The sequence below is a fragment of the Poromitra crassiceps genome, assembly GCF_964638095.1.
Source record: "Poromitra crassiceps genome assembly, chromosome: 26".
Lineage (NCBI taxonomy): Eukaryota > Metazoa > Chordata > Actinopteri > Beryciformes > Melamphaidae > Poromitra > Poromitra crassiceps.
The window spans coordinates 9,208,605-9,233,772 of record NC_139640.1 but is presented as its reverse complement, the minus strand read 5'-3'; the positions used below and the strand labels follow the sequence as shown (position 1 = coordinate 9,233,772).

Here is a 25,168-nt window from a genome sequence, read left to right as displayed (position 1 = left end):
ATCATATCTTAATGTGATATTTGTAACAAATCAAATAAACGAATATCCAACCAAATGCATTTGATTTGTTCAAAACTAATTATCACAACACAAACTTCAGATCATCAATTTATTAATTATAAAAGTGCTTTCCATCAAATCTGTATTTATGTAGTAAGAAGACAGAAAGTGTATCTATATCTTATTGATAATGTTTACCTTCTGCCAGCCTGTTGGTTGAGTGTGTACTCTTCCTCAAATGAACAGAATGTGGTTGTACTGGTCAGCTTCCAGGTATGAATGTGAACAGGGCACTCCTGCAAAAGAGAGCGTTGCTGTAGTGAGACTCCCCTCGTATAAATAAAGATAAAAGAACGAAAGAACGAAAGAAAGAAAGATAGGTAGATAGATAGATAGATAGAAAGAAAGAAAGAAATATGTGCAAATAAATAAAATACAAATAAAAAAGTTGTTCAACTTTGCTCTCTTCAGAAAATCCAAACAGGTTTTACAAAACAGTCTAGAGTGTAATATTTCTGCTTTGGAAGTTCTCCTTGAAGTTATGCAATGATTGCTTGACTGATTACTTGACAGTTAAGCCAGATACCTCAATCATCACATGCTTTGTCTGTCTGCATTATTATCATGTGATCAACAAGTGTGCTAAAATTATATTTTTATCTTTTGATTTGATCTGATCTGACTTTGGTCATGGTACATCTACATTTTGACATTTGGATGATTGTTTGATGCTACGTTTAGGGCGTCATCTCTGTACAGTGGCAGCAACCGTGAATTGCCCCTACCATGGTAGCTGAATTTTGTTATGCCATAAGGGACATTGCTTTAGAGAAACGAATGATATCTATATTATTCATTAAGAGGTTGAATTTGTTTAAGTTATAAGGTAAGTTAAGGTAAGGTAAGTATATTAAATTAGGTTTATGTTATCCTTGTTTAATCTGCCAAGGACCTCAGGGACCTGCCAAGGACCTGTCAGCGATCAGTCGGCAATTCAAAGTCACTGCATAGGAATTCATGTTGTCATTTTTTATTTGACAGTGAATGAACCTGGTTGTAGTCTGTCATGCAAAGGGCAAAGTGTTCTGTAGTTACACATTAAAAGTCAGATGATTGATGTCAAAATGGAAACTATTATATATTTTCAGGGTCTAAAACTGAAAGACCACAAACTGTCAAATGTTGTGACATAGTTGCCGCAGTTCACCCCTAAAGCTGTCGTTATGTCCCTATAAACCACCCAGTATGTTTCAGACATTGTGTGCTAGTTTGTGCAATTAATTGTTTACACAAAATAATTAGTTTGAGGATTCAGCCAGACTTCTTATGGACTTTTTAAATACCAGCTTTGTCATAAAGCACTTTGTAATTAAGGTTTATCAATCAATAAATCAACTTTTATTATCAGACACAAGGCCCATAGAAAAACACATACATGAACAACACTTTAGAAAAATAAAACACACAAGAAAAATAAATAAATAAATAATAATATATATATATATATATATATATATATATATCACAGGAGGTTTTTCTAGTGAGGCAAGGGAGGAGCCCCCTCCCTTCTTTTTTGAGAAGAAAAGGGAGAGTTTATATATTTTTAATAAATAAACCAAAATATATTTTCTCCGCTTTGAAGTAGCCATTATTGAAAATGCTTGGTGACACCTGCAGGCCAGGGAAGGAAAGGGTGGTCTCTGGAGGATGGAGGACTGCCCCGCCCCCTGCTCCTCAGGGGCACGGTCCATGGGTCTTATTATGCCATGTGTCATGTGTGTGTATGTGCTTCAGTATTTTCAATGCTAACCTATGATTGGCTAAACAGATTAGGGCCTATTAAAGAAAGATCAATTAACACATACGAGTCCTCGACTCTGAGGACGAATGCTCGAGTCCAAGTCAGAGTCGTGCAGAGTACTATAACACTGTTCATCAGACATAAAACTGCTATTCAAAACCACCTACTACAGTACGTACTCATCTGGCCAAGATGTAGCATTCAAGCAAAAAATATCTCTCCTATCTACTGTATAGGTGATCTTTCTCAGCCAAATTAAATTGTGAGGGTCATAATATTGCCAAGATAAGGATTCTATTACATTCATTGATGCCCCAAAAATGTGATGCTTTAAGTTTAAATGACGCCTTCTAACATGCTGTACAGCATGATACTGACCTATTTTATGTTTTTAGTTTGAGTTGAGCATCATTTCAACCATTCATTTGTTTTAGATTCAAGATTCAACATTTTTATTGTCACCCCGTAGTACAGGTATCACGTGTGAAATTCTTGTGCTGTAGACTCCGTTACAACATAGTGCAAAATAGCAGGGCATATAGGTGCAGGAAAACAAGAGAAACAACAAGCAATAACAGTAAAGCAATAAAAACAAGCCAGAAACAGTGACATTCACTGCACATAGGTGCAAATAGCATAGACACATTTGAACATAATTAAACATTCTGTTTGCACTCTGTTTGCATATAATGCTCAGTCCTCCATCAAAAATAAATTCATCCATATTCAGCACAGATAAACCATGCATTACAACTGTCAAGGTGGATCAATTCTCATATTCTCATCAGGGAATATAGCATGTTGTTTTAGTCACAATATGCATAGACAGTTATGTTGCTGTGCAAGATTTTATTTTAAGCATTCCAAATAAATATCATTATGCAAAAAATCCCATGCTGTTCAAGATAAACCCCCAAACTGAATCCAAATGGAAACAAAAGTATGTCTCCACCACCAAGAATGATTGAATGTTGCTATTTATTTCCTTAAATTCTCATATTATGTATAGCATCAAAGACTACAATACAGGGATAGCTACCATAGAAATTCCCAGTATATGTGCATCTCTCATATATCCACCATATTGGTTAGAGGCCACTGCAGCCTTTTCTGTTGCCGAAATATAGTTGATGCAATACAAATAAGAAATGATCTCCAACTCAAACAAGTGGACAGTCATCCTTTCCATCTGCTCTTCTGTAGAGGTGAGATTGGATGAAACACATCAAGGTGCCAGTAGCATCAGAACAGGCAGGAGGATGAGCAGGGTGGAGGACACCAATCCAGGAGAGAAGCCAAAAATGCTACAACAGGCAGAAATGAATTGATTAAATAAAATAGTACTCGTATAACTCAGAGAATAGCTTTTCTGGTCTGTACACCTTAAAGGAACACTCCGCCCATTTTCAACCAGCTTTGTATCATTAGAACATCAGTAGTATATCAGAAAACTGTAAACTGTTTTGAAGTCTGTCATTTAATTTGACAGTTATTGAGTGTTAAAGTGTGGACCAGTGACATCACTGGTCCACACTAACTCAAATTAATAACTCATTAACTCAAATCAACTCTCAATAACTGTCAAACTATTCATCATTCATCTAGTTTGACAGTTATTGAGAGTTGATTTGAGTTAAGGAGTTATTAATTTGAGTTAGTGTGGACCAGTCCACACTTTAACACTCAATAACTGTCAAATTAAATGACAGACTTCAAAACAGTTTACAGTTTTCTGATATACTTCTGATGTTCTAATGATACAAAGCTGGTTGAAAATGGGCGGAGTGTTCCTTTAAGCACTCAAATCTTAATTTAAAACATCATATAGGCCTATCTTGAGAAGTGAGAAATCATTAGGTTTGAAAAATGTGCAGCTATGTATAAGCACCTGTTGTCGTCGTCAGTTGTGGATCGAACCTCTGTTGTTGTTGATGGAACCTCTGTTGTTGTTGTTGTTGTTGTTGTTGTTGGTGGTGGTAGTGGTGCTGTTGTTGTTGGTGGTGGTGGTGGTGGTGTTGTTATTGGTGGTGTTGTTATTGGTGGTGGTGGTGGTGGTGTTGTTATTGGTGGTGTTGTTATTGGTGGTGGTGGTGGTGGTGTTGTTATTGGTGGTGGTGGTGGTGGTGTTGTTGTTATTGGTGGTGTTGTTATTGGTGGTGGTGGTGGTGTTGTTATTGGTGGTGTTGTTATTGGTGGTGGTGGTAGTGTTGTTATTGGTGGTGTTGTTATTGGTGGTGGTGGTGGTGTTGTTATTGGTGGTGTTGTTATTGGTGGTGGTGGTGGTGGTGTTGTTATTGGTGGTGTTGTTATTGGTGGTGGTGGTGGTGTTGTTGTTGTTGTTGGTGTTGTTGTTGTTGTTGTTGGTGCTGTTGTTGGATCCTCTGTAGTTCGAGGTGGGCGGATGGTGGTCAGAGGCCTGCAGAAGGCATAGGCAGGCATAGCATTGCTGTTTTCAGTTTTCATTAAAGTGTTGACGTATTTTTTTTACTGATTTAAAATGTGCCCCCACGCTAATAACAAAAACATTCAATGTCCTACCGTGAGCCACATGGACTTTCATCCATCTCCATAGTAATCATAATCCCCATTGGTGGCAGTTTAGCACATGGAAGAGCGTTGGCCTTAGCAAGACTGGAGATATCTAAGGAGGAGAGGGAACTTACTGTAAGATCATGTCAGACTGTAACGCTTCCAGTCAGGTGTCAAAGTCATTTCAAAGCTACAAAAAATAAACAAAAGAAGTGAAGACATTTGTCTGCATACAGTACCTTGGAAGCTGAAGAGCAAAACAAGGCTCCCCCCCTTGAGGAAGTCTCTAGAATTCATCTCCTGCCGTCCTGCGAAGTAGCTTCTTCCAACCGAAGGGCCGACAAAGTAAGTCTGATTTTCCTCGTCATCGACATATAAGGTTCCAGTGGTACGAGGGTTATCCCAAAGATAGCCACCTAGAAGGTATATAGAACAAAAAATAAATAACCTCAAAGGAAATGCTGTAATATACTAGTTTCTTTATATAACTTATCTTCATTTTATCTGTATTAAATATTTAGCAGTGCAATCTTTTGTATTCCTATCATATCTGTTGTGACTTTCTTTTAAGATTTAATGCATTTTTGCAGCATTTCATCCATCTTTTCTGAAGCTCACCATCAGAAGCGGTATCACTTGGATCAGTGGTGATGGTCCTTAGCTTGGACATCTGCAGTTGGATGTTGGGGTTCTGATCCAGCATTACAAAGGTCGCCTGCCTCCATGGACAAGGCCACTCCAGCCGGTAATCATAGTCACCAGACACCAGCCTCACATACATCCCAAAAAAACTTCTGGAAAGCTCTATCTCCACCTGGTAGGCGTACCCGCTTGCAGAGTACTGGCGTGGGCTGAACAAACTGGTTCCATAAAAGTCGGTCAGATGTTCCTCAAAGTTATTAATCTGCCAGGTCAGATGTGGACACTCGGTCTCAGACAGGTTGATGTCATCGATGGAGAAGCCTCCTGAAGAGCTTCCTGCTCCTTTATGAACCTCAAACTCCACCTGGAAGTCCATGGCGGCATCCAGGGGAACATGGTGGAGCTGCCAATGAGATGTTGGTGGACCTGGAGGGAGGATCTTAACAATTAGAATAAAAAAACACAGTGCACTAGATCAGATACAGCCTGAATGCAAACTATGATAAATCACAATAAAAGAGAAAACACTATATTTACCAGTGATCTGTCCCATGAGGCGTAGCTGTCCTCTAGAGTCGTTGAACTCTCTGATCCAGATGTTGAGCTGGTCTGACCCGCTGCCGCTGTGGAAGTAGTAGAACTGGACACACTGGACGTGACACTCCCTGCTGAGGTTCATCCTCTTAGTCTCCAGCCAGGCGGAGTCTCCCTCCTGACCGGATGCTGTGCTGGCATGCATGAAGTAACCTGCATCTTGAAATAGAACAGCATAGACTAGTCTCATTGTATTCTGGCAGATTGGACTGTGTCCCTCTATCTGACTGTGATATCTCACATACCTTACAATAATGCATTTTGTGTTCATTCCAGTATTTAAAAATTCCACTAATCAACCTAATTTGGTCGCTATGATTACAGCTCAGATTTTGAAATTCTAATATGACAATATCCATAACCACATGCACCACAACTGTGTGCAGACTTCCAGGGATGTGCGCGCCCCAACTCGGTGTGGTGCAGGCTTGCCAGTTGCCAGAAATGCCAGAAACAGTTTAATTTGGGAAAATTGAAAAACCAGCTTTGTCAGTCCCTGCCTGTGCCAATGCTCAAGGCCCATGTGCAGTTTCAGATTGATTGGCCAACCTGTTGATAAGATAAATGGATGCAGACAGACAGACTTTAGGCCCTATCTTCGCAAAAGCAGTAATTTAGCATTTGCGCTCATTTAACGCAGAGCGCAGCGCATGCCTGTTATAATTGTACTGGACATAGGCGTGCCACATGCCGAACTAGGCGTTTCAGCACAGAAATGTGGGGATAGATTATTATCCTATCAACAGCAGCGCACAATTACTTTGCGTTAAGAGCTTTGAAAATGACCTCTTACGTGCTAAATACCCCATTGTGCTTGAGCGCACCATAATCTCCGTGCAGCGCAGCGCAGTGCAGAGTAAAATTCCTTTTGGATATGTCATTACGCACAGCCTTGCCATGCCAGGACATCAAATTATGCTGCTAAAATTGGGCATTAGCAGATAATTCAGTGAGGCAATCGACTATAACTCACTGAGAAACTTTTATCACATCGCAAAGAAGGAAATTAATTGAGAAAACTTGTTGGACAATGGACATAGGCTATTCATCTTCATAACCCAGAGGGTCGTTGGCACCACAGACGATCTGTCAATAATCTCTCTCCATCTCTCTCTGTCCTCGGCATGAGTGAGTCCACTCTATGGAGAGAATTACAGCATATTGCATGCCTCGCGCAAACAGCGATTGCGAGATGGGAATCCGATTGTTTTTTATTGATGTAACGCCCAGGCATTGCCTGGCCACCCCTGTGAATAATTCTGGTACTTAAGACCGCCCAAATCCCGTTTGTGCTGGCATTTTGGGGGCACAGATGATTTTGGCACGGCTCTAATTTGCGCCTGCGGCAGGGGCCATGAACGTTTCCGCATCCCGTCCGAGAATTGCATCCCCAACATATTTTGGGGCTGTTTTAACTTAGAAATCAGGGAGGTCACGTCTACCCAGACAATCATATCACTTTTAAACAGTTACATTTCTGTAGGAAATCATTACAATATGCTCCCGTGAGGTGGGGATGCGTTTAGCTGCTGCCGGCGGGGGTGCAAAACTCGGCATAACACCTGGACAAATGTGCAAGGCAGACTGCTATCTTTCCTGCCTTAAGGCACGTGATTGGCTGAAAGCAAACACACCTGATTGGCTGATGAATCTGTCAATCAGAATCATACATCTGATTGACAGCTTTATCAGCCAATGGTGACGTTCGTTGACCTGTGACGTCAGGGGAGTCTCAAAATTCACCACACAGATTTCTCTCACAAATGTAGAAAGAGGTTCACAAATGAGAAGCAGTTTGTAAATGCACATTCAGCAATTGGCATGATCTGTGAATTTATATTACAAGTGTGCCTCAAAATAATATTTGTGAAGCAGAGCGTGTGCATTTACGAATTTATATTACAAGTTTGCATAAAAATTATATTTGTGAAGCAGAGCGTGTGCATTTCCGAATTTATATTACAAGTTTGCATCAAAAATGATATTTGTGAACCAGAGCGTGTGCATTTGTAAAACAGATCGTGTGCATTAGTGAGTCCGAAATACAACTGCGAAACAAAGCATGTGCATTTGTGAAAAACCCTGCGAGAGTTCATTCTATATGAGACTGTTCTGGCTCCATACATTAACACTATATCAGGAACACCTGATGGAATTTCTTCAAAATGGCTCAAACGCCCACTTGGACTCAAGGATGAAGGATGATGATTTTGGTGACCAAAGGTCAAAGTTCAAGGTCACTGTGACATTAGCACCACCCGTTTCATGCTCGTTAATGCAATATCTCAGGAATGCCTTGACGGAATTTAGACATAATTTTTTTTCATTTCCATTTTCCTTACCATTTTCAGGACTGGCAGTAGATAGGCTGGTGTGGTCAGTGCTAGGACCCCCAACAGCATTTGATACTCTTTCCCAGTCGCTCGCTCCACTCTTTGAACAGAGTTTCATTCCACACATGGTCTCATCGTCAAAGCCGCAGTACATCTTAAATGCAATGGTTGACTCTGTGGAGGTGTATGAAGAACATGGGATACAAGAATATTACCTGTTTTGCTCAAATATCTGCAGGAACCGAAAATGGGATACAGTACATTGCAGTAGTGATTGCTGGAGAGTAGGCTACAAATTAATGTCAGCACTCATATATGGCCAAAGGTATGCATGCAGACACCCGTTGTTAATCTTTGTGGAAATAGAGAGTCGCAGGGATGACGTATTTTTGTAGTCAGAACGTGGAAGTCCCGGATTTCCTGGTTCTTCACTGTTTCTGTCTATGGGATTTTTGAATGGGTTTTTGCCGCGATGCTTCAAATACGGTCTCTGGGCAACGCAAGATTAATCAAACGCGAACCAGAGTTCAGTCGGATAATCTTCACACATGAGGACCACTTTCATGAGTTTTGTAGCGTAAATGCGAGCCCTAGAAGTAAAAAGCTCGAGCTAAGCTAATCCAGAACTACACACTGTCGCATAGGCTTCCACGTCACGTCAGCACTCAACCTGGACTGTTGTACACATCACACATCTCATTCGAAACAGCACACATCTCATGGCGCCAAAATACATGTTGTGCTTCGGGTACTCGCCACACGATGAAATATTAATCCAAAATGCACATAATCTGTCTTTTTGGAAGGAAAAGAGGTCGGCGGCCATGTTTGGAAAGTAGTGCCAGCTACCTCTTTTCCTTCCAAAAAGACCAATTATGTGCATTTTGGATTAATATTTCATCGTGTGGTGAGTACCCGAAGCACAACATGTATTTAGGGGCCGTGAGATGTGTGTTTTGGCAGATTTTTAAGAGCTGTACCATTAGCCTCCATTCTATGGCGATAATTACTAACTTCACGACTGTAGCTCACTGTAAACTGAGCGGACAGTGCCGCTAAGGCATGGTGTATCTTGGTTATGTGGGGGGGATGTGGGGAATGAGCTAAACTTCCAAAAAAGTGGTGTATCCCTTTAAGTTTATGTTGTGGTCAAAACCCCTAGACCGGGTCATAACAACATATATTAGCAAAAGACACCTTGAATATTCGATGGCACTTACCGCATCTGTAGAGGCGGTTCAGCTTGAGCATGTCATCAGGACTCACTTCCAGTCTTTGACCAATCACGTCCTGGAATTTGGGGTCTTTGGTGATAATGGTAGAGCCATTGCCATTGGTAAATGCATATTCACCATAGTGCATCACTGAGTTGTAGTCGTATGCAACTCCCTGGGTGTTGCTATTGGTAACTTTTTCAAAGTTCCCTTCTTTACCTAGAGACAGAACATCGTCAATTACCTCACCACCCTAAAGTAATAAAAGTAAGTTGTGGTTGTAATGAATAAGAGTATCATGAATCTGAGTCAAACCTTCTAGGATGTTTTCCAACACAATGGTTACATAATCATCTCTGTCATTTCTGGACTGTTCATGATAGAAGCCAAGAGCATGGAGGAATTCATGTTCAACGGTGGAAATTGTATCACAATCTTGTCCGATGGAGAGGACCTGTAGTCCATTGAACACTTGCCCAATGTATGAGAAACATCTAAAAAGGAAAAGGTATATTATAAATACTATTATACACATTTTCTCACATCACTGATAAGCCAGAAAGTCACTTTATCTAGTTTACATAATTTTTGTGAAACTGTCTTGCTCAAACAAATCCAGTGGGAATAAACACATTTGAGCACTATTGAAAATAAGCCGCAATAATGGCGTGCATGACTTCTATGCCATCAAGTTTTGACGGCATGGTCAATAGAGGCCGATGACATCACCAATGACATCAGAATTGCTCGAAGAACATCACTGATGGCATCTTCACGGTCACTGATTACATCACAATTGCTCTGCATAAGTGATTTGTGACAGACACTGATGTCAATGTATATCACAAAGCACTTTGTTTCTTTTGTGGGGACAGACCACTGACATAATTCAATATGGACATCATGTCTCCACCTCCTACCTGTTTGCTATAGTGAGGCCAAAATGTGCCAGATTCGGCACCATTTTGACTGGTGGACCGGAGTGCAGGTCCCCGCCCCCTCTGAACTTTGTACATAGCTGCTGGTTCTAGCTTTCCGTATAGTGCATAGTGATGTGACGTTCGCGAACGATCCGAATCTATTGAACGGCTCTTTGCTATGAACGAAGGGAACCGAGTCCTACTTGAGAGCCGTTCGTTTTAATGTTGTGCCCAAATTTCACTGGAACTGGAACTGGAAATTTCATTCGAAACCCGCTGGGCGGAAGGCGACGCTTGTCGCCGACCGGTTGGCTCGAGAAGGCGACGCTTGTCGCCGACCGGTTGGCTCGAGCCCCCCTCGAACCCCCCCCCCCCCCGCGAACCTCGGGCTAGAATAGAGAACCCCCCCACGGTTGGCTCGAACCCCGCTGGGCGGAAGGCGACGCTTGTCGCCGACCGGTTGGCTCGAGAAGGCGACGCTTGTCGCCGACCGGTTGGCTCGGTCGACGCTTGTCGCCGACCGGTTGGCTCGAGCCCCCCTCGAACACCCCCCCCCCCGCGAACCTTGGGCTAGAATAGAGAACCCCCCAAAAGCTGCTCGACACCTAGAACATTGACAGGCTGCTCGACACCTAGAACACTTTGGGTAGTCTACTGAGGTCTGAATTAGTGGGGAGACTACGGGCTGCTCGACACCCGGAACACTTGCAGGCTGCTCGGCACCTAGAACATTCACAGGCTGCTCGACACGTAGAACACTTTGAGTAGTCTGCTGGGGTCTGAATTAGTGGTGTGACTACAGGCTGCTCGGCACCTAGAACACTTGCAGGCTGCTCGGCACCTAGAACACTTCGAGTAGTCTACCGTGGTCGGAATTAGTGATTTGTTGCGGGCTGTTCAACGCCGAGCGCTTGCAGGCTGCTCGACACCTGGAACGCTTAATCAATTAGATCGACGAATTAGTGATGCTGCCTCAGTGTTGAGATTTGGATTGAGCCCCCTCGGTTTTGAGATTTGGATTGAGCCCCCCCCATGACTACAGGCTGCTCGGCACCTGGAACACTTGCAGGCTGCTCAGCACCTAGAACGCTTCGAGTAGTCCACTGGGGTCTGAATTAGTGGGGAGACTACGGGCTGCTCGACGCCCGGAACACTTGCAGGCTGCTCGGCACCTAGAACGCTTAATCAATTCGATCGACACCGATTCGGGGAGTCCACCACCAATGAAATGCGAAGTAACGGCTATTGCGAGGAATGCAGGAATGGATGCCATGTGCTTACCATGTGACGCCTAGGGGAGGAGAGATCTTTGGGCAGACAATATGGCAGCCTGCTCTGGTCGGATGTAGGCCGCGTTGGCTGACGAGGACCAGCGGCACCGCCACGGCGACTTACGACGCCCTCTGGGCGTGGCCGCAGCGCTACAGCAGGCGCTGGGTGATCGACCAATCCGGCGAGCTTCGGCGCGGTGACTTAGCAAAACCCCCCGAGATGGACAAGTGCTAGCCATGTGTTTGTGAGCAGTAATGTGCTCGCTTTCCGTGCTGTTCTGAGACGGTTTATTTACAGTTTTATGCGTCGACTAGCCAGTCGGAGAATGGAGTTATTATGGCACTAGCGGGTGCCTGCACGAAGTGAGCAAAATTTATGATGCACTTCTGGAAGCACTGCAATAGCTGCTTGTATGTGTTTTAAATCTATTTGTTGTGTGGTTTTATTTTATTTTAATTCTTTCTTATTGTGCTGTCTGTGTTTGTGTACGTATTTTATATGGACCCGAGTCTGGAATAAAGTTTATGTATATGACTTTAGCGCCCCCTTGCGCTATAACTTCGGGGAGAGCGCTGGAAGGGAACACTTGCTCCGCCGACTTACTCCGGGGCATTGCTACTGCTGGACGGTGACTTTAGACTCGCCCCTGCGCAACGAGCGACTTGCGGCGGCTTACTGCTGGCACTATAATTTCGGGGAGACCACACTTGTTCCACCGACTTACTTCGGAGCATTGCTACTGCTGCGCTATGACTTTAGACTCGCCCCTGCGCAACGAGCGACTTACGGCGGCTTACTGCTGGCACTATAATTTCGGGGAGACCACACTTGTTCCACCGACTTACTTCGGAGCATTGCTACTGCTGCGCTATGACTTTAGACTCGCCCCTGCGCAACGAGCGACTTACGGCGGCTTACTGCTGGCGCTATAATTTCGGGGAGACCAGCACCAATGAAATGCGATGAAAGGGTGCTACTGCGCGGGTTTGCCTTTGCCATGCTGCTTAAGGCGGTTGCGTTTTTGGAACGTCCGTTTGAAGACGATGGATTTGGTTCCGGCTTCGTCACCGGCCATGACTCCGCATTCAGCTTAATCAGAGACGTGACTTGATTTCGGCCTAGACAGTGGCACTGGATTTGATTTCCGGTTTCGTCGACAGCGAGACTAAGCATTCAGCTTGTAGTCAGAGACAATGAATTAAATTTCTAGCCCCCTCAGCCGTGTTGTGTTGCAGGGACCAGAACTGAATGAGTGGGCAGAGCTAAATGCGAACGCACCATGTCTGCCTTGAGCTGGATATTACGGGCCAATAATTTGTGGGGATCATCCCATGGGCCTTCTAAAGTGCTGCTTGTGACCAGTCCTGCTTACGTGACGGAATGAATCAATGACGCGCTTAGGCTATTTAACACTTGAACTCTTCAAATATTAGCAATTGTAGGCATGCATGAACTAACGCCCCAACGCCCCTTCCGGCATACAGCATTATGGACGCTAGAAGCTCGATTCGCTAAATGAATGGGATTAATGCCGGAATGCGATTAATGACTTTTCCGAGGCAACCCGGTGCTGAAGCTATGGCATTGACATGTGATTGATACGGAGATAGAGGGACGCAGGAGGTCTCTCAGCCTGATTGATATGACTGACAATCCGCAAGCGGCATGATACCAGAAACATTATTATTATGAGTGATGCAAGGATGCGGTGACGCACGGTGATGACGGCCCGGCGATGCCTGGAGAAGCCTGGACACCAATAGTCGCTGAATGGATATTTTTTAACTTGCTGCATTGTTACCGTGGAATGAGAGTAGGCGTATATGTGGAGCCGTATACCGATGATGGGCATCGCCCACCGCACGGTTAAATGTCCAAATCATATATATATGTATGTTATATGTATATATATGTATATTCAGTGAGCAGCACGGCTTCTGTTAATTTGACTGGGTGGCTGGAGCATCGACTCGGAGAAAGGGAAACGTTTTTTTTTTTTTTTTGTGTGATTAAAACGGAATCTGGCTGTCATTAGACATTGATTAACTGAACGCTATTGCTAACTGATGCTTTGAACGTCCATTTGCAATGATTCTGGCTGGCTATTAACTATTGTAAATTGTGCAATAAATGCAATGAATGCAATTTGAGCGCGATGTGTGAATACGTTTAATGTTAATTGTTTAGGCCTAATTATTTAACACATTAGAGATGTGTGAGTTCTCCATAGATTTAGCCTCTTCATTTTGCTCTCGAATGCACCAGGTTATTTAATTTCACGTTATTGGATGAAGAGACATTTAGTGTAGCTCCGCCGTCTTTCTTTAGCTGTAGGCGAGGATATAACGACCAGTTCACGGAGATTGTCAAGAGATCATTCATTCACTATGATAAGGCGTTCCCTGCGCTCGGGGCTGACGATGCTGCGAGCCGTCCCGGCTGGATAGCATTTAATCGTGGGAGCCGAATTCCCCGACCACGTCGTGGAACTGCGTCTGCCTCGAGCGTGGACGTGCTGAGAACGATGATGGAGCAGGACCTGCGCTTACGATGGCTTGATTAGCAGGATTAGAACAGCGGACGCCTGGAGACTGAATGGCTTGATGGCCCGAACAGAACGGGGCCGCGGATGGATGAGACTTGAAAATGAGGATTGCATGGCTGCGGCCAGCTCCGGGCCCGGAGCGCGCTCTCCCCCGACTGCGAGTTATCGACGTCCTCGCGCGGGCCCCGCTTGCGCGCTCTCGTCGACGAGATCCGCCGTTCGAGATGCACTCGGTGCCGCCGGAGCCTGCTGCCTGATGCCGTCTGCCCCCCGTCTGATGAGCGCACGGGGCTGGCGGCTGGGAAGCCTGCTGCATCCCGTACCCGGGCTGGGATGTTTCGTTGTGCGTCTCCTCGTCGGCGCTGGATGTCTCGACCTCGAATTGGTACTGCGCCTCGAGGTCCACGTCTTCGAAGCTCGTCGTGCTGAGAGAGCGAACGGGGGTGAGTGGTACCGCGAACGCGAATGGCTTGATGGCGGAATCGGAAGGGATGAGGCAGCTTGAGAATGGCGAAGCACGACTTTCAGAGAAGTGAAACGTGGCTTCCAGAGAAGGAATTCGATCAGCTTAGTGCAGCGCTGGAGGACAGGGAACAAGGACCGTGGGGCGCCCGGCGTGGCTATAAATACTGCCACGTCATGGCCTCGGCACTGACGACATTAACGCCGTCACCTAGGCAAGTGCGTCACTACTGCACTGACGACATTAACGACGTCACGCTGGGATTACTGCACTTGTCGTCACGCTAGGATTACGTGCACTTGTCGTCACGCTAGGATTACGTGTTATGCTAAGGTCGCTATGTCTCTAGATTACGTGTGGCGTGAGGTAGTGTGACTGGTCTTCATCTTGAAACTAGGTCGAGACCATCATTTCATGCAGATCATTGACATGGTCTGGAATATGAGTAATTTAGTGCTGCTGCAGCTCTCTCTCCCTCAGGCTCTCTGATGGAAGCCATGGTCTCTGTCTGGTTCCTCCCCGATTCTACCTAGTTATACTCCGATCACTTATAGAGCCTCAGACGGATGACATCACTGATGACATCATCACTGATGATATCACTAATGACATCATCACTGAACTATAGCCTCAGCCTTAGTTAGGGCAATTAGGGCAATTAATCTGCCCTAATTAAAAAATCCGGCTCCAGCAGGTCACCTGCACGGGTGCTCTTTACACCTGTTTATGTGACTCCAAATGCCCAAAGGCAAACAGCTAATGTTAGCTGACGGCTGATGTCATGGTTGTCATGGTTGTCATGGTAATGTCATGGTTGTCATGTTAGCTGATGGCTGCTGTCGTGGTTGTGTGCCAACTTGTGTGGGCCCCATATACGTTATGAAACACATCTCCTGGTAAGTTCTGAAAATATGTCTACTACGTTTGAGCTAACGTTAATGTTATCGGTTTTTCGCAACGTTATGCTGACTGTGAAATGCTGGCGCATTTCTTTCTATTACTTTGCTATGAACAGGCAGTTAGCTTGAACAGGCTATTAGCTTCCACACATTAAAACCGATAAAGTTAGCTGGAGTAAAACACATTTTCTGAACTTACCAATTCAGTCCTAACCATACGTCCTAACGTTACTTCCTATTATGGTCCCACTCCCATCACACATCAAATTGTAGCAGAAACTAGTAAAAGTAACTCGACCATACAATGGCCCTAATGCAACTGTTGCTATTCCCGAACACATATGCCTTGCGTTTGATACGTGCCATACAACATTTCACTCGAACCAAAACGTTAAAAGAAATGGCAGATTAAAAAAAATATTTTTTCATTGTTTTTTTTGTTTGTTTTGGTCCGAGAGAAATGTTCTATGGTCTCTCCTGATTCTAAATATAGCTGAATCGTTTGGTTTGAGCAAGTAAAACAAATTTTACGAAATGTCTATGAGAAAATAAATGGCGGATGAAAGGTCTCTGGTGGACCTGTTGAAGCTGGAAGTGACGTGGACTTTGTCTCTCTATTCTTTTTACAGTCAATGGGACAGACATGCTGTACACCTCAGCCCCTAGTGGCCATGCCCTAAAAATGCTGGAGTGTTAATCAGGTGTAATACCAGCAGCTGCAAAATGTCATATTGTATCTTTAGAAATGTATCTCACCTGTCTCTCTCCCTGCACCGTGTAGGTTATACTTCCAACAAAATTATAACAGACACATAATACAAGACATTCAGATCACCTTCACCCCCCATACTGTCTCACTACCAACAATGGACCCATTTTTAATATACTACAGCTGTGCCATATTATGGAACACATAGGCTATATCAATATTGCCACGCATCATATCAACTCATTTAAATGCAAACTTAGAACCTGAGTCACACATAGCCCTCGTACATCACACATACACACATCACACATTGCCATCTTAACTGTCTATACTCACTTATTTTTTTATTGCTTTTTTCTTTTGTTCCTGTTGATTTTATTTTCTTTGTCTATTTGTTTTCTTGTTTCTGTTGTATTGTAGGCTTTGTATGCATTATTGTTATTATTATTATTATTATTATTTTGTTTTCTGATGTAGAGACCCTGAATAAGCCCTTCCAGGGTTTCCTGTCTTCTACATGCACATTACTTTCCTGTTTGCATTAAAAAAAGATACCCGTTTATGTTTTTAGTGTGTGCAAATAAATAAAAACTAAAACCATTTGGTAACATCATCAGCTAAATGACTAAATGCCTTTATCTAGAGCTGACATAAACAACATAAGACATTTTAAATGTCATGTGCATAGATGTGCATGATCAAATTTAATTCACAAATGTATGCAAACCAGTATAAACAAAGCAATGTAAAACAACAACAACAACCACCACAACAAAATTGTTATCACAGTTATAAGCTATTGCTGGACAATACATACCCGTCTAACTTCTGGACAGAAATGTAATAGTCCTCAGAGTCCCTGGGTTTGAAGTCAATACATGACTTGAGTCTGAACTGGTCAAAGGCTCTCAGGATGACTCCTTTAGCATTCATCTCTTCAGTATGAGTTCATTGGTGATGATGCCAAGGTTGTGTTAAAGACATGAATGGTCCATGCAATGATCAAATAAGAGAAATGTCAGACAATGAAATAGATGGATGAGGTTCATTCATCTTCCTGGTACTGATCAGACAAGAACACTGGTGCTTTCTAGGAATTGGACATCATAAAAGGAGTAAGTGGGTTCTGTTTGTTTATATTTTTGTCCCACATCAGCAATTGTGATGTCACTGATGATGTCACAATGTCTATGCGAAGTTAAGCAATTGTGCGCTGAGTGACGTCACTCGAGCACTCTATTATGTGATCAGTGATGGTCACTCAAGCAATTGTGATGTCATCAGTGAGAGCAAGCGAGGCCATGCAGCAGCCGAGCTGCGGGCGAGGCCGAAGTTGAGCAATTGGTTGCTGAATGACATCACTCGTGCACTCCATGAAGTGATCAGTGATGGTCACTTGGGCAATTGTGATGTCATCAGTGATGCCAAGTTGAGCAAGGGTGGAGGGTCTCTGCCTGCCAGCACATAAGCTGTGACCCTTAACAGAGCCAGTGGGCGAGTCCCCTGCTCGGACACAGTTTTCCCAGCCTGCATAGCACACTAGCTGCTGTGTGTCCCCCAAGACGCCTGAGTACTCAGGTCTCCTCCACACACCAGCAGCAGCTGGGATGGACCCACACAGAGTGCATAAATCAGCCATCAGTTAGCTGAAGTCAACACGAGCAGCGCCGTCTTGAGTGACAGCGACTTAACAATCTGTTTAACAAGGCGCCAAAAGGAAAGTGTGCTTCATGGCTATTTGTGACGCTTCAGTGTCTGGTGTTATTGCACCTATGCCAGTAGCAAAAGCACCAAAAGCCCTGCTAAAAGTGTGAAATGTAACTTGTAGGAGAGGTGAGTGTTGACGACTGGATTGAGAAACACTAAACAGTATACGCCATAATTCAGTGTCTGTTGCAAAAACAAACACAATAAAACTCAGAGAGCTTTTAGATTATAGATTATAGAGATGCTCCACCTGAGCATCTACATGTAATAATGATGTGCCGAGTCACTATAGAGACAGTCCGCATGTCTGGGAACGCCCATACAGGCTCTAGGAACGCCCACAATAGACGCTGGGTTAGCCTGGGGGCGGGGTCAGGGTGGGGTAAATTCCCTCGTTCTATCCATTCTGTCCAGGCAGACACGATCGGGGATTTAACCACCGCAGTAAACGCACATCTGAGCAGACGTCTTGTGTTCTGCTCTAGAACCCCCAAACCTGTAGTTTAGAGCCGCAGCAGGGCCGTAGCTAGCTATGAGGACGGGGAGGTCCGGACCTCCCCTAATATTTCAGAGATTTTTTTTACACGTTCACTGCCAACGACGTGTTAACACGTTTTCAGAATCCAGCTGTTCACTGCCAAGGACGTGTTAACACGTAAAAAAAAATCGTTTTTTTTTTTTTGACGGTGGATCGTTGATCTGGCCCTTTTGCATCTCCTATTATAGTGTTAGAGCCGCCGGGCGTGTGCAATCCATTCCGCCGACCCACTGAGTGGAGACGGTGCTCAGACTATTGAGAGCCAAGCAAGCCAAGACAGCAGCATGGAAGCCATTATCATGAAAATGGATGGGGTGAAAACGCTGTCGTTTTCGCGCTGATTGCTGGCAGTGCGGGATTGCAAACTTGCATGGTGGATTGCGGATGGAGCACACTTTGAGGCACGCAGCGTAAATATGACCAGAGTCGCAGGGGCTTCATCGGAGCTCTCGGCCAGGGCTCCGGGAGGCGGGCGAGTCCAGCCGGGCTTCCTCGGGGAGCCAGGCACAGGCAGGCACAGCCGCACAGCGGCAGCGGGGCAGTGAGACTCGTGACAAGCTTGTGGTGCAGCAGGCCATTTAGCCTTGCAAAATAGCACCAAATTGGAAACAGCCATAAAAGGCTTTTAGAATGGGATTTTCAACCCATTCTTTTTTGTTTCTTTTTCGCTCTAATTTAGAGTAATTTAATTTCTATTCAGAAATTTATTTGAGAGGTCGAGAGTATGAGAAAGTGCATTTGCACAGTTAGGAAAGTGCTTGTGACACGGCGCTGCAGCCAAGAAGAACGCCCACGGAGGGAGGAGTTGAGCAGAGGGAAGTTTCCTGCTGTTATGGAGGAAATTACTCTTCAAAACTATTGTTTAGGTCTTACTGATGCCAAAAATGAATGGTTAAAGTGACTGTTCTATCGAATTTCACAAAAAGCCGTTTATCTCTGAATATTTTTTCTGACGCTGAAACCATGCTGTATTCAATTGCTAATGCTTACATAACTACTAACTCTACAAACTAACTCTTTTAGACAGAGAAAGCACACATTCTATTAGTTATTTTTAGATGATTGGTGTTCACGAAGTCCTAACAGAAAAGAATCCTCGGCTCTTGTAAAATGAGCCTAGAATCCTCAAAAAAAAACCTGGCAGAACTTACCTACAGCATTGAAAAAAGGCTGGCAGTCAATGTGTTAATATATATATATATATATATATACCTGGCCTGGCCAAGAAACAGCAGCAACACAAACTTACAACAAACAAACACATAAACACATACAATTGAAAAACATTAAAATGATCAAATAAAACATTTGCATACAGACAGCCTGTTCTCAAGAGATTTTACCATAGCCTTAAAACCATTTAAGGTTACTAAGCTATTAAGTTTAAGATCAGACTGCAGACTGTTCCATGCGGTGGGTGCAGAGAACCTAAAAGCTTTCTTCCCCAATTCAGTTCGGACTTTGGGAACAGAAAATTAAAATAAAATGATATATTACTCTAAATATGGCTTAAAAAGGGGAAAAAAAAACTCAATTTTGCTGGACCTCCCCTATTTCGGAACCCTGGCTACGGCCCTGAGCCGCAGCACCGTCTTTTGGTGAGTCAGCCCATGAGATATATGGGCGGTTTTACCCCACTCGCGCGCCAGCCGTTTAACATTTTGTGGGCGTTCCCAGACATGCGGACTGTCTCTATGCAGACAACATTTACCAAGGTCATTTTCCAAGACATATGGAACTGGGGATGTCCATAGTTCATTCTGATCAGTAATGGTGGTCCTTTGGGTCACCTATGTATAAGAATAAGACATGTAAGTCACACTTCAGTTTTACAGTATATTTGACTGATCTCCCTATAATATCCAATATAAACTGTATAAAGTTATTATCCTCCTGCTTGGAACTTCTTCTTGATAAAACGATATACCATAGTCTAATATACACAATGTTAAACTTACCACGAGAATATCACCCCCAAATAAGTTTAAATCTGTAATACAAAGCAGAGAAAAGTGAATATGTTTCCAAGGAAATCCGTACAAGCATTTAATGGCACATGATGTGACTGATGAAGCCTCCACACACACACATGATGTGACTGATGAAGCCTCCACACACACACAGCTCTATTTCAAATCCCTTTGTGTTGAACTTTACCCTTGTTTATTTCAGTGATGTCCTTCTCATCATCAATCTCTGAGGGGAAAAGAAGAAATGCAGCTTTGTGAACTTGCAGATGAAATAGAAAGATGTGTACCTTGTAAGCCATGAATTCAAACCAGCTGAAATGAAGAAAAGCTTACCCTTCTTCCTTCGACCGGGCTGTTAGAAAAACACACATCATATCATATCATATATCATATCATATCATATATCATATCATATCATATATCGTATCATATATCATATATCATATCATATATCATATCATATATCATATATCATATAATATATCATATCATATATTACATCATATCATATATCATATATCATATCATATCATATATTATATTATATCATATATCATATATCATATCATATCATATATCATATATCATATCATATATCATATATCATATCATATCATATATCATATCATATATCATATATCATATCATATCATATATCATATATCATATAATATATCATATCATATATTACATCATATCATATATCATATCATATCATATATAATATCATATCATATATCATATATCATATAATATATCATATCATATATTACATCATATCATATATCATATATCATATCATATCATATATTATATTATATCATATATCATATATCATATCATATCATATATCATATATCATATCATATATCATATATCATATATCATATCATATCATATATCATATCATATATCATATATCAGATATTCATATATCATATCATATCATATATTATATTATATCATATATCATATATCATATCATATATCATATATCATATCATATATCATATATCATATCATATCATATATTATATTATATCATATATCATATATCATATCATATCATATATCATATATCATATCATATATCATATATCAGATATTCATATATCATATCATATCATATATCATATATCATATCATATATCATCATATATCATATCATATCATATATCATATCATATCATATCATATATCATATATCAGATATTCATATATCATATATCATATATCATATCATATATCATATCATATCATATATATCATATCATATATCATATCATATCATATCATATATCATATATCATATCATATATCATATCATATCATATATCATATCATATATATCATATCATATATCATATCATATCATATCATATATCATATATCATATCATATATCATATCATATATCATATCATATCATATATCATATCATATATCATATCATATATCATATACCATATCATATATCATATCATATATCATATCATATATCATATCATATATCATATCATATCATATATATCATATCATATATCATATCATATATCATATCATATATCATATTATATCATATCATATATCATATATCATATATCATATCATATCATATATCATATATCATATCATATCATATCATATATCATATCATATATCATATCATATATCATATCATATATCATATCATATATCATATCATATATCATATATCATATCATATCATATATATCATATCATATATCATATCATATCATATCATATATCATATATCATATATCATATCATATCATATATCATATCATATATCATATCATATATCATATCATATATCATATCATATATATCATATCATATATCATATCATATATCATATCATATATCATATCATATCATATATATCATATCATATATCATATATCATATCATATATCATATCATATATCATATATCAGATATTCATATATCATATCATATATCATATCATATATCATATCATATCATATCATATATCATATCATATATCATATCATATATCATATCATATCATATATATCATATCATATATCATATCATATCATATCATATATCATATCATATATCATATCATATATCATATCATATCATATCATATATCATATCATATCATATATATCATATCATATATCATATATCATATATCATATCATATATCATATCATATATCATATATCATATCATATCATATATCATATCATATCATATATCATATCATATCATATATCATATATCATATCATATATCATATCATATATCATATCATATATCATGTCATATTATATATCATATCATATCATATTTTATATCATATCATATATCATATATCATATCATATATCATATCATATATCATATCATATCATATATCATATCATATATCATATCATATATCATATCATATCATATCATATATCATATATCATATCATATCATATATCATATCATATCATATCATATATCATATCATATATCATATCATATCATATCATATATCATATATCATATATCATATATCATATCATATTATATATCATATCATATATCATATCATATATCATATCATATATCATATCATATCATATATCATATCATATCATATCATATATCATATCATATATCATATATCATATATCATATCATATATCATATATCATATCATATCATATATCATATATCATATCATATATCATATCATATATCATATCATATCATATCATATATCATATAATATCATATCATATATCATATATCATATCATATATCATATCATATATCATATCATATCATATATCATATAATATCATATCATATCATATCATATATCATATATCATAAATCATATATCATATCATATATCATATATCATATATCATATATCATATCATATATCATATATCATATATCATATATCATATCATATATCATATATCATATATCATATATCATATATCATATCATATATCATATATCATATATCATATCATATCATATATCATATAATATCATATCATATCATATAATATCATATCATATATCGTATCATATATCATATCAAATCATATATCATATCATCCTGTCCCTGCACAAAACTACACTAGCTCCCCCATGGCCTGGTGGTCTCATTACACCTCCTCCCTCTGTTTCAATTCCTGTCACAACCCCTGTTGTGTTACCTGTCCCTTTCCTCTGCTGCCCTCTCCAAACTTCCCTCTGCTGGTGAGTTTTCCCTCCTCTCCAGGATGCTTCCACCATTCTCCTATCCTCTGTTTCCTCTGCACTCAATTCCCTCTGTCCACTGACCAACAAACCCGCTCGTTCCTCTCCCCCTGCTCCCTGGCTGTCCGAAGCCCTCCGAAATTATCGGATGGAGCTTCGGGCAGCAGAGAGAAAATGGAAGAAATCACAGCACCCCAACGACCTCTCAGCAGGGCTGATTTTACACTTCATGGGCCCTGGGGCTATTCATCTCTGCAGGGCCCCCCCCTCAATCGGAAGGGAGTTTTTCTCACTAACTTTCATGTCACCACCTGCTCTCCTGTCAGCATTCTAACTTACAAACACAAACTGTAGGTTTAGCCATCATGTTCTTTCATAAACAGCCTGATTGGAAAGAAAACATTGCCACTGAGATGTCACAACAAGCACTTTTATTATTATTATTTAGTATTTATTATTTATTATTGCTGTTATTATTACAGTGCACACACACATGGTTATTCAATTATTGCACAAATCAATCAAGCAGTATTCAAGTCTGTTCGTACCTGAAATGTCTTCTTCCTGACTTTTGCCGTGGCAAAGCGTTTGACTAGAGTGGTGAAGTCCAATGTTCTAACAATGTCACTTTCCAATGACATTAATGTCAAGTGGGTGAGCCTTTCTTGTCCCAAAAAAAAAAAAGAAAAAAAAAGAAAAAAGAAAAAAGGGGCCCCTTGATGTCCCGGGCCCCGGGGCTTCAGCCCCGGTAAGCCCGTTGGTAAAATCAGCCCTGCCTCTCAGCCTATCAACATATTTTCTCCAAATTCACCCATGCAGTTTCATCAGCCAAATCATCCTTCTTCATTTCTGAAATACAGTCCTCCGCCACTAACCCCACCAAACTATTTTCTACATTCTCCTCTCTCCTCAATCTATGATATAATATATCATATCATATCATATCAAGGGTTCTTAGAAAACACAAATCATTATCAATTGAATTATTAAAAGAAAAATTACAGGACTTTTGTACCATTTCCTCTCATTATGAGGAGACACTAATTCATATTCATGTTAAAATCACATTTTGATTAAAATTAGATCAGTTAAAATAAACAATGAATTTACAGAAAGTACAATAAAAACAACTATTAAAAAACTACTATTAAACTAACTCTTACCATGGAGAATGTTGATGAGACTGCCAAGCTCACCACAAGGAGAATATAGGTATTCATCCTCTTTACAGATATGCCTTGGGCCAGACTACTTTGTAAAAGAAGGAAAGAAATCCCCACAGTATCATCACAGTACATCTTTGCTAATTTGGCGTTAGTGTAGTGGATTCTGTGTAGTGTAGTGGATTCTGTGTAAGATCTTTAAAGTCCCTGGAAACCAGAAATATTTTTTTATTATTTAGCATTTTGAGTTCATCACATCACAGGAATGTTAATAAGCACCAGCCAAATTTGAACGATGATGAACGTCGCAAAGTATATAAATTTAGGTTTGACAGTCATGACAAAAGTCATGAGAATCAATTAGATTTTAGACTGTCTTTTCTCCCGCTGACTGTGTGGGCATGTCCCATGTGTGTGCGTGCAGGACTGCAGGTCTCCTTCTCCGAGAGAGAGAGAGAGCGAGGGAGGGAAACGGAGAGAGAGAGAGAAGGAAAGAGAGATGGAGTGTGTGTGTGTGTGTGTGTGTGTGTGTGTGTGTGTGTGTGTGTGTTCGCTCGTTGCTCGGCGCATACTGACAGAGAGGAAGAGAGACTGCCGCTGTGAGTGCACAGCG

General features: G+C 40.7%; 2 protein-coding genes across 2 annotated transcripts in view; both read right to left on the bottom strand.

The window, feature by feature from the left end:
* Positions 1–24,767, bottom strand: part of LOC310798934 (meprin A subunit beta-like) — a gene marked incomplete at its 3' end in the record, with an annotated part of 68,227 nt that extends 43,460 nt beyond the window's left edge. Inside the window, exons 1-2 of the mRNA XM_083661490.1 lie at positions 24,556–24,767; positions 20,470–20,488 (exon numbers count right to left, since the gene is read on the bottom strand). Of these exons, the coding sequence (XP_083517616.1) occupies positions 20,470–20,488; positions 24,556–24,690 (154 nt within the window). The 5' untranslated portion in view covers positions 24,691–24,767. The remainder of the gene's footprint in view (positions 1–20,469; positions 20,489–24,555) is intronic.
* Positions 1,537–4,612, bottom strand: LOC310798833 (uncharacterized protein). The gene is made up of 4 exons (XM_083661392.1): positions 4,570–4,612; positions 4,340–4,442; positions 3,690–4,217; positions 1,537–3,105 (listed from the first exon to the last, which is right to left on the bottom strand). The coding sequence occupies exons 2-3, from the start codon at positions 4,349–4,351 to the stop codon at positions 3,702–3,704; spliced, it is 528 nt and encodes a 175-aa protein (XP_083517518.1). The 5' UTR covers positions 4,352–4,442; positions 4,570–4,612; the 3' UTR covers positions 1,537–3,105; positions 3,690–3,701.
* Positions 24,768–25,168: the final 401 nt, after the last annotated feature.